At 37.3% G+C, this 14,638-nt stretch overlaps 1 protein-coding gene across 7 annotated transcripts in view; it reads left to right on the forward strand.

Moving 5' to 3' along the window:
• LOC137264839 (thyroid hormone receptor beta-like) overlaps positions 1–14,638 on the forward strand; it is a 295,265-nt gene that overhangs the window by 216,813 nt on the left and 63,814 nt on the right. Inside the window, exon 1 of one of the 7 annotated variants that reach the window (XM_067800181.1) lies at positions 10,317–10,526. The exons of the other annotated variants lie outside the window; for them this stretch is intronic. Coding sequence (XP_067656282.1) covers positions 10,447–10,526 — 80 coding nt within the window. The 5' untranslated portion in view covers positions 10,317–10,446. Of the gene's footprint in view, positions 1–10,316; positions 10,527–14,638 lie in introns of those variants that run through there. 7 annotated transcript variants of the gene reach the window in all.

Genomic DNA, 14,638 nt, shown 5'->3' on the forward strand with positions numbered 1-14,638 from the left:
GTCAGGTCATTCTCAAAATTTCTTTTGTGTTTTTGCGTAACCATTTTCTGTTTCAATAGAATGTAGGGCCATCCGTCTGTCAAACTTTCACTAAAATAAATTTACTGTTGAAATGTATTGGGGGTTGTTTGTGTTGTGCCAAATGATAGGAGCTTCTCATTGTTGCATTCTTAACAAGAATGTGAACATTTGACTGTGTTACAATTTATGCTGCTTGTTTTATATTACCTCTATTAAAGTTTCAGTGATGCAACATTAAAGTCAATGACAGTACGTCTACCTTGTGTTTTCAACCAAGTGTTAGAAATAAGGACTTTGTATGGTGGCAGTGAGTAGGAAAACCAATCACCTGCCAGAATACATTTAGCAACAAGCACCTACATTACTTCTGTTGCAGCAGATAGGAGGGTTTACTTACGTCGTCCTCTGATTTTGCCATAGAAACATGGGATTTAGGCATCATCTTTTCTGGGTTCTTTTTCTTTCTTATTTCGGTAAAGAATTATCTGTTACATGAAGACATTATCACATTACCAGGGGTGATACAGTCATGTTCGTCTCACAATTGTCGCAGTATATGTGCAGGAAACTAATTCAGAAAATTTCTGACAACTTTTGTATTTTATAATGTCAATAAACATTATGTGTTTTCAGTTTGCAGCTGTTATTCAGCGAGTATTCCATGCAGGGGAAATGTAATATTTGAAATCTCTGGTTAACATGGCCAAATTAATGTTTCACTCATAAAAAATCTCAAATCTTTCTACATAATGACGATGCCCTAGGTGACTCTTCAGTGGTGGAGGTAATGTAGTGAGTGAAGAGTGACTACCAACTGCAGCTGAAGTAAAGGCTGTAGAAAAACGACTCAACTGTTGAACGTAGAAGCTTGTTACGACCAGGTGTTGGGGAGTTGTTACATATTTACTGCCTGTACTGAGGTATTCCCTGGTATCCAGTCAGCCTTTATTATCTTCTGCTTTGAAATATTTATTGTACAATACAACAGTTGTTCGATGCAGGCAGTAATGCATTGCATGGATCCATTTCTATTTACAGTTGTGCGATTTCATCAAATATTAATGCTTAGATTTAATCAAATGTCATTTGCCTGATTTGGCCAAAGCAAGGATTAATTTTATTGAGCCAAATTTCAAAGTGGCACAGCAGGCTTTTGACTATTATACATGAAACAAAGCAATGTGAGTTTTTAGACACTACAAGCTTTGTGGTAGGCTCTTGGTTTCGAACACTGTGGACGTTCAAAGACACGCTGTGCGGGCATTTTCCTCCCTCCAAGACATGAAATACACGCAGCTCTTTTATCTCAGCCTGGGATTCAATTAGCAAAAACCAACATGGCCATATCAGCACAGACTTTTAAGAAAGAGCAGAAATCAGTTTGCACATATCGCAAAATATCAATTTTTTTGCTCAACATTAGATACTGCGATTCTAGATAATAGTGTCCTATGAAGAATGTGCATTAAATAATTTGTGTCCAGAGGCAAAAATATAGAAAGTCATATTTGTTATTTTTGACAAAAAATTAACTCAATGCAACAAATAGTGATATTCTCTAAAAATGAAATAAATTGCTGAAACGCATTTAAAGAAGCCCTGAATCTTTCATAATACTTCAGTTAATCTGCTATGCTATGTGTACAGTCATATGAAAGAACTGGGTGCTCTTGAACTTCCTTTGGAGTAGTATATGATAGGATTGTTTGTTGTGGTTTCTTGCTTGATGTGTCATCAATATTGTGTGTTTAGAAGGAGTGCAGTAGTCATGCATGGAGTGTTAGGTTGAGAATGATCAAGATATTATACATCTGAGGATGAAGCATATTGTGTTGACTTGGGGGATCTCTCAGTGTCACATTGGGGGATGCAGTTCATGGAAAAGGTCACTAGTTTGATTCCAGCAGCTTTGAAAGGCCGTCCAAAGGTTCCATCAATCCTTATCAATCATTTTTCTCTTTATTGAGTCCATTCCATACCCACATAGAGAATAATTGAGCCGTCATACTTGGAGCAAATCATCCCTGTTAGTGGTGTGTGTGGGGGATGGTGAAATACCATTCTGCAGCGCCGCTGTTGAGTTTTCCAGTTAACTCACTCATTGATTGTCTCATCTCATGGGACGTCACAAATGTACGCTGGAATCGAGTTGCAAGTCGGGACCGTGCGATAAGTATCATGAAGCTTAATTAAACAATTCACATCTCTGTATAACCAATATTTCTTTTCCGTCAAAGATAGCTACAGTGAAATGCTTACAATATTTCATGGATGAAGCTACAGTTAATGTAAATTTGCTTTTTCAGTTGTTCCATATGAAAAGATTTCTTTTGGAGGTTCAAGTATATGTAGCTCCTGTGTTTAGCATGCCCTGGTTAGTAAATAATCATCTAAATGGTTCGCCGAACTGTTCATTCTTGACTAATTTCCTACATAAGAATGCCATTTAGAATAATTTGTGCAATTACATGAGATACCATGTCCTTAGGGTAGTGATTATTCCCTCACCAGTCTTGATGTTCTTGTCTTCATTCTTTTGTAGCACAGAGACATTTAGGTTTGTAAAAAACAAACTTGGTGTTAATTGCTGATCAGGCAAAAAGAAAACTGTTTTCTCTTTTGTGGGAGATGGTTTTCCTTTGCTTACTAAACTAAATCTTTTTGTATTAAGATGAATAATAGAAGCTAAGGGATATATATTTTCAGTTTTGTGTCATCTGTAAAATGATTTTGACTGAGAATCTTATTGTGATAGGACTCACAGCGTAAGGAGTTGAAAGATTCATGTCATACACATTTCATCTGAATCTTACCCACCAGTTGCAATAATTAATGATATAATGTTTCTTTGACCTGTTGGTGAAAATCTTTAACTAGTTTGTTAGTTATGATCTTTCGAACTCTCAAAAATCAAGTTACCGTGTGTGAAAAAAGCATTGCTAGAAGTATTCATAAAATCTACCTTGACATCTCATGCAAGTGGGACAGTGTTTTAGAGATTGTCTTTGTGTATTGTGCAGTTGTGGGTTTTTAATGCAGCTGACCTACTTTGTGGGAGGTCTGGGTTAGAAGGGCCAGTGTGATTGATAATTTTTGGTAACAGACAGGACATATGGGAATATATTCTCTTGTCAGGGTGTTTGCATCTGTTTCTTACAAATGATACGAATGTAAAACGGTGCCATGTCTGGAAGTGCTCCTACAGATACGACTGTTTCCTTCAGTGGTTGACAGGAACATGTTGTCAAACTTGTTAAAAAGAGAATTACAAATTTTGTGTCTCAAGATTGGTTTACTTCAAGATGTTTGTCTTTTAATCAGCTGTCAGTTTATTCAGAGTTGTCTCCCTTTTGCCATATTGTAATGTAATAAAAAGGTTGGAAAAAAATCAATTATTTCAACAATTTTTTCTTGTTAAAACTTGTAAATGACGGACTTAATCAAGTGCCAATTTAATAATAGGGGACAGTTTTACTGTAAAAAAAGTTAAAAAGGCTTTTTATCAATTTTCATAACACCACGTCGCCGTCAGCCGAAATGAAATCTTAAGTCTCTGAGTAAAATCCATCAGGACGGCGACACATTTCTCAAAGCTGCCAGAACAAATCATCAGAAAGAATTGATTTCTAGTGCAAAACAGAGCCTAGATTGACTCAATTAGATGTCAAGAAGATCCAAAAACTTCCTTCAAGTCCCGACTAATTTTCCGCCAAAGTTCTAGTCATCAAACTTTAAGGTGTTCTGTTATTCTGTTGGTGGGACTGATAGTTATTATCAAGTGCTAGATGAACGAACTTCTGTCTGACGAGTTATAATAGCAGGGATGATACAGTGGTCTCTCAGTGGACACTGACCAATCCAACTTATGGAAAAGCTTTATCATCATCAGGAGGTTATCAGTGACAAATTTGTTTCTTGCAGATGTCCTTCATTTGTTCAAAATAAACATTTTTTTAAAAAGTGGTTGTTGCAATCTTTATGGTTTGAGATAACGTAGCCATATATCTCTGACAATATTGGAAAAAACATGTTCATCACTTCTTACATGCTTGAAAATATAGATTGTTAAAGTTGATCTTCATATTCTTACAACACTAGGTTTTTCAGCCAATTTTTGTATGGGTCAGTAGAAAGACTGTCGCCACCAGAGAGGAAAAAAATTGTTAAAGCTGTCTCTTGGATAAAATTGTGCCAAATCTCTGTTGATGGATGATATCCACAGACTACACAACGGGACATTTAGTGCAGTATGTCAGATCCAAATATGAAGAATCGCTTCCACTGCCATGTCTGTGGCCCTTGTGGCTCCGTTTCCTATTCTCAGTGAATGAATTGTCCAAGCAAGGAAGCTGGTTGTTAAATAACTACTGGAAAGAGCTTTAAAAAGCGTAAACTTTTCCAACCAGTTTTTTATTCCAGCAGCTAAAAAATACAAAATATGTATGACTTGTTTGACTATGTTGTTTCTAAGTTATTGACATATTGATCGCCAAGTCCTGTGCAAGTTGTTACATTGATTCTCACACTTTTTTCGGCCTCCATAATTCTTGAACAGATCATGCGTAAAGAATACAATAAAACCTGAAATAAATGATGGAAGGACCGCCCCCAGCTCAGTGGGCAGATATACCTGCGATAAAATTGTAACTGCAAAATGACGAGTTCAGCAAACTACCATCTTTCATAATAGCAAATAGGTCGTGTTAAGGGAAATAGCCTTTTCCTGTTTGCCGGATGGTTGTAACAATATGGGAGGCTTCAGCATTGATATATGGTTTGCACACGTTTACCTTGTTTGAAGATACATTTGGATTGTAGGTAAACTGAAGACTTGATGCATGATCACGTGCCTGGAGATTGCTGTATAAACACTGTTTTTGAAGTGCATTGTTGGTGACGGGATATGGGAAACACAGAGCAAATATTACAGTTTTGTCATAGTTGTAAATCTGAAAATGAAGAATTGGGAATGATTTGTTAATTTCTGTAGGTCTTAATTTCTGGTAACATGAAGCCACAACAAAATGGTTTGTTGTTAAAATTTTTATCTATGTCTTTTAATGTCATTCTAAATGTACTCTTAGAAATGTAAATATATTTTAACATATTTGTAGTGTGTGGAAAATATGTTGAAAATGTTGTCCAGCCTGGGTGCAGAGTTGCCTTCCTTGAGTTGCCAGGAACCAGTGGAAGGTTTTTTGGTGTCAGTGTTCACAGATTCCATCGCTGTCAGAAATGTACGCCTGTATTTGTGTGCTGTAGTAAACAGTTATATATGAATATATGTGCGTGTGACTTTATGAGGCGACTGTGTGTGGAATGAGTGCACAATTTTGTCCTGGCTGATTGGAGCTATCCATGCGTCTCTATGGTCCATTGCTGTCAATATTTGTCATAGATACCGTGCCAGGGATTAATAGTTTTGATAGAGACACAGCACAATAAGAAACTCATACGGTCAGTCAACATGTTATGACATTTCTGAGTGGAATTTAACAGTTGGTGTGATGAACAAGGTGGATCCATGTTGTGTGTTTCATTGTATGCGACATCCTGGTACAAATGCTAAAAACTGTTATCAAGCAAGTAGTCTCGAACTGTCTTTCTTGGACATTTTTAGTCTACAAATCCAACTGCCCAGTGTGAAGAAGAGGAGTAATCAGCGTCACTGTATGCTTTGTTGTACAACTACTGCAATAATATTGTTCTTGTTGTTTAAATATTGCAGATGTTTTTGTATTAGTTCATCCACTTTTGAGTGACAAAAATCTGGCAGAACATAAGATGACTTTCTACCACTTTAAACTCAGCTAGAATTCTCAGCAATGATGCCATGAAAATGCTACTCAAACATGTAGCATGTAGTTTAAATCAGAGTATTCCATAAACTAAAATATTTCCGGTGATCAGCAAACTATGTTCCAGACACATACTTCTCAATGTCAGTTAAGTCCTACTACTAGTTCATCTGTCACAGCACGTCAGCAATATAGAATAATAGAAAGAAGTGGATTGCCTGTAACATATTTCTAAAAGCATTGCTGAACATGCAGCTATGCAGCTTGTTCAGTGCTTTGTATTTATTGCTATAGACCAGGATGATTAATTAATTAACTCATTAATTTATCAAGGATACGGTTGAAAGTATAACTAGAAAACACTTGAGTGGATGTACTGTTGTATGGTATACTGACTAGAGGTGTTACTGAAGCGAGCTGCAGATGTAGATTGGTGTTTCTGTACACACAAGGAATAAAGAAGAGGAGCACATCCATGCCAAGTGATGGTGTAGGTCCTCTTGTTATTTCTGGGCCAGTACGCAAGCAAATGTTTCTTTATGAAGTGACCCACATTGAAAGGTATGTTGTAGGAAAGGACAATATGAGCGGCTGTTGTAGCATGACAAGGTCATGCCTTTGAGAAGTTGGGATTCAATGGAATAATTCGCAATAGCACAGTGCCACAATGGCAAAATACCACCAATTTGCAAGGGTTTATTTTTGAAGATAATATATGTACACCTAAACGTCATGGAAAGAGGGTGATGACGAAGAAAAGAGGCCCAGAATAGCGATCTGAAAATATTTGCGATTGCCTCCACCTAGTGAAATCATTGTTAATATTTTTACCATCCAGCATGAGTAATACTTACAAAATGTACCTTGTGGATGACGAGTAGTGCCTACAAAGTTTACCTCGTGGATGACGAGTAGTGCCTACAAAGTTTACCTTGTGGATGCCAATGAGTAATGTCTACAAAGTTTACCTTGTGGACAACAGTGAGTAATACCTACAAAGTTTACCGTTTGGATGACAACAAGTAATACCTTCAAGGTTTACCTGCAAAGTTTACCTTGTGGTCGACAACTAATAATACCTGCAAGGTTTATCTACAAAGTTGACCTTGTGGACATCAATGAATAATACCTGCAAGGTTTACCTACAAGGTTTACCTTGTGGATGACAATGTGTAATGCCTATAAAGTTTACCTTGTGGATGACAATGTGTAATACCTATAAAGTTTACTTACAAGGTTTACCTTGTGGATGACAATGTGTAATACCTATAAAGTTTACCTACAAGGTTTACCTTGTGGATGACAATGTGTAATACCTATAAAGTTTACCTACAAGGTTTACCTTGTGGATGACAATGTGTAATGCCTATAAAGTTTACCTTGTGGATGACAATGTGTAATACCTATAAAGTTTACCTACAAGGTTTACCTTGTGGATGACAATGTGTAATACCTATAAAGTTTACCTACAAGGTTTACCTTGTGGATGACAATGTGTAATGCCTATAAAGTTTACCTTGTGGATGACAATGTGTAATACCTACAAGGTTTACCTTGTGGATGACAATGTGTAATACCTATAAAGTTTACCTACAAGGTTTACCTTGTGGATGACAATGTGTAATACCTATAAAGTTTACCTACAAGGTTTACCTTGTGGATGACAATGTGTAATACCTATAAAGTTTACCTACAAGGTTTACCTTGTGGATGACAATGTGTAATACCTACAAGGTTTACCTTGTGGATGACAATGTGTAATACCTATAAAGTTTACCTACAAGGTTTACCTTGTGGATGACAATGTGTAATACCTACAAGGTTTACCTTGTGGATGACAATGTGTAATACCTATAAAGTTTACCTACAAGGTTTACCTTGTGGACTCTCTCATGTAGTTTCATCACAGCATGGAGATTCTCCATTGTATGTACAAGTGACTGTCATTCAGTGTTTGAGAGAATGGTAAGGATTTTTGTTTGAAGCACATTTTTTAAGATGAGTCCATGTTTTGAGTAAATTTTTTACAACATAAATGTGGTTGAAATCGCTGGTCATAAGTTCTCACATAAGATTTCCACTGATTATGATTTTTGTCAGGTGTTTTCCTTGTGGAAAATAGGACTTGGTTATCAAGTTTGGTTAGAAAGTGTAGAGAAGTACAAAAACAAAAGCTGTTGGAAATGACTCACATAAGAAGTTTAGTGTTTGTTTTGTATTCAAGCTTAAAAACAATATTCTAAGTATTGAAAGTGCCAAATATTTCAGCCATCAATTCACACTATTTCCTGCTCCAAGAAACGTCATTCTTCTGATCTCAGTGAATCATCAGAGACCTACATCTCAGTCAGAAAGACCTTTATTTTGACACTGGGCAGTTGTCAGCAACCTTTCGTTGTCTTTGAGCTACAGATTCAAAGTAAAATTTTCACATTCTAACTTCATCTCTGACATGATTCTCTAATTAATTCAGTAATTAGTTTTTGTCATTTCGCCTGTGTGCTCGGCACCTTAAATAAACTATGCACTGTACTCAAAGTGAGGCATATAATGCAGGTTATTGATTCTAGGTTCCGCTAGTGATTGAATTTACCATGATATGATTAATTTTTCGGGGGAATAGGATCATACAGAAGTAGCAATTACTGACCAGCGAGTCCGGGGAGCGGACTGAGATCGAGGCTATTTGACGACAAGTAATGCAAACAGATTACACTGATCTAGCAGACTACAGAATTACTTGGAGCATGTGACTGCTTCAGAGGGCTTTCAGCCCTAAATGGCCTATAGTAAGTTGTCTTCAAGGATGCAAAACTGCTATATTGGACAATTGGTTCCATTGATAATCCATTAAAATGAGTTGATTTTGTCAAACGTTAGATGTTAATTTTAACATTCTTGTCAGACCATTGGTCACTTCACTGCTGATTGTTGGGTTTTTTGTCCGTAGATCCCTAGTAAAGTAACCCTACTTTGTGTAAGAATGATGGAGGATGTCATAAATGTGATGCTGTTGATTATAATAAATAAAATATGCAAGGTTCAATAGGGGATTAAATTATCCTAATTATAAAATTACGATCCACCCCAGTATCTGATGATTGTCCAGTTATATGTTTGTCCCAGGCAGAAGGGTTAAACTAAATATCAGCATGTTCATTAAACAATTGAAAAACTAATTTGTTCCATTTTGACTTTTAGTTAATCCCACCAAATTAAGTACATTATAATGTCAAGTCTTCACCCAATTGCTTCTCAGTTATTGGAGGTCATGAGTCTAGCCTAAGTTGCTACAGGTTTACTAATAGCTTTGAACATTAACTTAGGGCTTTTGACAAAAGGGCAGACTCCAAACTATTATGTCTAATTTTCTGACAATGTCACAATATTTCCTGAGCTAATTTGGGTTATCATGGCTGAAATAGGCTTCCTTAAAGGCCAAATGCAAAATGGGATTCTGTTTTGTCTAAAGAATGCCGGTCCAGAAAAGACAGGCATTATGTTGTTTATGCAACAGGATGTGCATGTCAGCTGGACGCGTCAGCGACCTGAGTTTTTTTTTTATTACAAAGAAATGTCATTTAGAGTAAGGAATATGTGTAATTCCATCATACCTGCTGTTCGGCACCGCGTCACTGTTGCTTGTAGTGCTGTGTGTTTAGTGCCCTTTGTGGCGCACATATCTCTTGCTCTCTCCTATTATATTCCTACACCATATAGAATAAATATTTTTTCGGGAGTATTTGTGTGGTTGCAATTAGGATAAGATCCATTTTCCAAATTCACAAGCAAAGGTACACGTGGTCCATGTTTTGTAGCAGGGACCATGTGTTGTGGGATTCTGACGGCATAGACGAAGAATGTCAGATACAAGCCAGCCCAGTGAATACTGAGAGAGGAACTATGTCTGTTCCTTCTTTTCCCCCCGTCTGCTACATACTGTTTCAATGAAAGCAGAACCCAACAGTCAAATTGGTGTCAGGAGTGGAACACCTTCCTCACCCCCCAAGATCCCATTTGGACCCTATGTTATTTTTACCAGTCAACACAACAACGCCAATGTGATTGCTAGGTCCCACGATGGCTAACAGTGTCTCGATCTGTCCGCGATGATCGAAATTGATCAAACATGTCTGACCTGCCCTGCCTGAGCCATGTGATCCAGTCCTCTATTAAAACTGTTACATACTGCGTGGTAGTAGTGAGCAGTATTGCCTTGGCAGGAAAATCCGTCTTCACTACTCAACTATTCCCATCTTGATCGGAGGTCTTTGTCCATTATTTGAGCGATTGTGAGTGTTTTGAGTTGTACTGATGGCTGTGGATTGCCGCCTGCCTGTGGAAGTGCTGCACTATAGTGAATGAAGGGATGTCATGGCCTGGACCAATCCATTCCACTGTGGATGAACCAAAGAGCGAGGGATTCCAGTTGTCTCTCGCTATCCCCCCTATTGTTCCCCCTCCCGCAACAGCTCGTGCTGCTTCAGTGATCCTGTAGTGGCACACATCACCTCTCCAGAAATACGAGAGTGGTGGCTGGTGAAAAAACTCATTCATACGGACGCAGTAAGTCTTCACAAAGGAGGAGAGGTGTAGAGAAGGACTCTTCTGCCAGTAAGGGGGGAAAATGTGGAGCATTATACATGCCTACCAGTATGGGAACATCGGAGGGTTTCCTGGCTACCCATCCCGACCCCCTCACACAAGGTAGGTTGTCAGTAATTGTTTACTGGACTACTGAGGTTGTCCTGTGCTATCAGTGAGTCCCTGACTGGGATTAGGCCCCTTGTCCTATAGGTAATTAACCACATGTTCCTTGGGGCTGTATAACCCATGCTTGTGAGGCACCGGTAACAGCTACTCCCAATAACCCACGGTGTTAGTAGAGTTAATTATATACTGCGGGAATGTTATGTAGGACTGTGTCATCATTTTCACAGCCCCAGTGATATATCTATGGCCATACGCACTAAGAGTTTCACCTCTCAAAGAATAACATGTCGCACAGCTGGGACAATGCATGCTCGTAGCTATTTGCAGTAGCGCCAAGAAAAGCCTGTTGATTTTAACAGAATGAAAGTCATAAACTTCTTTCAGGTTGAAGACAATGGAACATTGTCTGTGACAACTTATGAAAAGTTCACCGACATGTAAAAATGTCCATTCCTTATGAATTTCATGATTTATTTTGATACTCATTGTTGGTATCAAGCCGTCAACACTCTTGTTTAATGTGCAAGATGTAAGACATATAAGTGGTATGTGAATTAGAATCTGTATGTTTCATTTTAAGCAAATAAAAGTTGCCATTTGGTGATTATATCCTTCCGTGATTCTTATACATTGAAGGTGTCATATTAAATGCAATTCTACAACTGTTAGGTTAGGAGGAACGGTACATTGTGACATAGAAGATAGCTGTCAGCTTTCAGGCATCATTTTTTGACATCATTTTCTTAATTTATTGCTTTGATTGCCTTGGTTATTCACAATGTTTTAGAATATGATAAATTTTATTGTGTTTTGTTTTAGAGATTATTGGGTTTGTGACGTAAGCTGTTTACAGGAATTGGATATATATATCAAGAATACACAAACCTATAATATCTATTTAAGCACATAACTAGGTGCCAGTTTGAGATAATGTTGCAATTTAGTCTTCAAAATTTTCAAGTTAATTTTCTTCCTTCATTGTGTTGAAATATTGGTATGTTTGTTTTCAGTAAGGAGTGACACGTTTAAAGATGTTGATTTTGTTCTCAGAATGTTAAGATTACATGTATTACTAGTGGGTTAGTAGATTCACATTTCGTATGTTCACATTGCTTTCTCTACTAGAAAAATTGTGTGGAGTTTTGTAGTTGCTATGTTGTAATCTCGAAAGCTGATAAATCCATCTGCAGATGAGAAATTTTACACTTTGCTGGTGCATGGTATATTTTTAGTGGTGTTAAAACAAATTCTTCTTTTAAACCTGGTCTGAGGTTTTTTGACGTTGTATAATCTTTTCATGCAAGACATGTTTATTTGTTTAAATATTTCTCAATTACTGAACAGTTATTTCCTGTCTGAAGCATTGGTTTGAAATTTGACACTTATGAGATATTTGCGAACTGGAACGGAACTGTTTCTTGGTATTATCAATTAATTATCTTAATCACAGTCTTAGCATAGCATGGCGCCAATTACATGATTTAATGATTTCAAGGCAATAATTTGTGATTATTCTTTGTTTTTATCATAAAGCTACTTGGTTGCAGCGGCAAGTCCCTGCTGATCAAAGACTCACTGATTTTGAAGTCTAGTGTGAATAAAAGATTGATGCTTTTCTATTGATAATTTCCATATTATTGATGTACTGATGCTTGATGTTGCATTTTTTTTATAGTTGCTACTTCTCGAATTATGAACAGTTATGCTGAAATCAAGGTAAATGTTAAAACCATACAGATGCTAGCTGAGAATTGTAAGGCAGAGTGAAGCTGTTGACATTTTTATGAGATGTTTTCACTATCCTAATCTCTCGTTAATAGCAGAAATGTGCTGCTGCTTTGCTACAATGTGTCTAGCTTGGATTTAGGGAGATAGTTGTCAGTAGACTGTGAAGCAGTTTTATTACCAATAGCATTTATGCCGAGATACATGGTTATTTTGGTGACATAGGAAATAGTCGCTGTTCGAGATGATCGTAATAAATATGCTACTCTGACAATCACCATCTGAAATAACACTAAATGAAAACATATTGCAATTACTGCTAAAAGGTGACAGCATTGATCTACAGATAAACCAGGCTCTAAAACTGCTTTTCACTGTTTTATTTAGTGATGTTCAGGGGAAGGGGTGCTCTGTCTGTCATGTATTTAAAACTGTAATAGATTGGGCAGGTTAGAGAGAGTGGTGTTGATGACAGCCATCAGTAATGATAGCATGGCAATCACGTGTCAAGTTCTTTAAGTGGTTATAACATGGTTACAGATATTAGAATTTATTCACATGACGCTCACTCCTTGTTTTCCATATTGTAGTATGGTGTGATGTATTTGACTATATTCAGTTTATCTATACTTGGAAGTGTGTATAGAAATAATGTGGAAAAAGTTGTAAGGTTCATATTACCCCTGATAATTATGTCATTTGTCAAATGTCAGTATGACATGTTTTATGCTTGTGCAAGTTGACATTTACTGTTTGATGTAGAGGATATGCTTGCGATCGTCAGAGAAAAACACATGAAATGTCTTGGGCAGGTTAGGAGTGTTTGATGTCTTCTGTATTTAACTGGTATTGATGTTGTTTTGTCGTTTGATTTGTTTTGTTAGTTTTTCATGTATAAGTTCAGTTTTATGTCGATTGTCATCTAATGATGATGACAAGATGAACATTTCTTTGAAAAACTGATTGGGCCTCTTTCTGTTTGGAAATTGATCTTTGAAAAAAATAGATTATAGCAATTGGGTTTTATGTTTTATTGAGTAAGGAGGGGGTAATTTCTGTTACAAGGTATCATGTGATCAACAACTGACAGGGGGGATAACTGTTGCAGTACTAATCTCAAGTCAATTGTTTTACTACAAGGTTTTCGCGCTCTCTCCTTGGTATATTGCACTGACTTAAGTGTTCAAAATACATTTCTGAAAACAGGGTCAGCTGTTTGCTCTTTACGACTGCATTCAGTTGTATTTAATTGACTTCTATGATTGTCTATTTCACTCAATTTGATAAAGACGACTGGTGGAATTACCTTTTCTCCAGCTGAGATTTGGCATGTTGAGGAGGACGGGGAATTGGTGGCAAACACTTCCACACTGAAACTTCATTTCACGGACACCTCTCTTTTCGTTGGAGGTGCAAAGATTGAAGCCATTTTCGTGAAATGTTAATGGTCACTAGGCCAACATGCAGCATCATTCCGTCAAGGGATATAGATTTTAGAGCCATCTCAGCCCACGTTGGTACAATTTATCCTCCATTCCGAAGAGTTATCTATGACCAAGCGCACTTGTAGGCCGAGAAGGGCTACGCCGTTAAATTGATTCAATAACGATAATAATAAATTTCCCGACACTTTGTATAGAATGAATTCAGTAGAAGGAGTGAGTATGGAGAATATTATTATAAAGTACCTACTTAACAACGCTAAAAGAACACAATTGATCTATCTTACTATCTATCAGGAGAGGGGGCATTTGTGGGATTATGTCTCTTGAGAGGCCCAAACATTCTGGTCTTCATTTAGAGTTGTTGTATTGGTGCATAACACTTTACTTATCTACCAAAGTGTGGCTAAGTGGACTGTGTACATAGCTTTGTATAAATGTCAATATTCTCCAGTATGACTTATGGAATTGGTTGGGGAAATCAAACGTACAGGATTTCACTAGTTTCTGCCTGACCTCTTCATGTGAGACCAGGATTAACTGTAGACAAGGTTCAAGTTAAGGGAGCGTTTATGGCTGCTTGATAAGTCAGTTTGCATCAGTTGGAGGGTCATGAAGGATCAGCACCAAACCACGAGACAGGATCAAATTTCTTATCATATTAGACCTGCTTGACAGTTTTCTTACAAACCATCACACACATTAAGTAGTTTTTTCAACATACTGAGTAGAGTATAGTTGTACTCTACTGCCAACAATATTCCAGTGGTATAAAAACCCTGGCCTCTGTAGAATGTCAAAAGTAGGTAAGAAACAAAAGGATAAAACTTGAGCTCAAATAACAATTAGGTTATCACAGAATGTCTCTGTGTATCAAGCACTGTTGCACTTGTCTGGTTCTCTAAGGGGTGCTGTGGGGTAGTCTAGTGGTTAGCATTC

Source organism: Haliotis asinina, chromosome 15 (genome assembly GCF_037392515.1).
Source record: "Haliotis asinina isolate JCU_RB_2024 chromosome 15, JCU_Hal_asi_v2, whole genome shotgun sequence".
NCBI classification, from domain to species: domain Eukaryota; kingdom Metazoa; phylum Mollusca; class Gastropoda; order Lepetellida; family Haliotidae; genus Haliotis; species Haliotis asinina.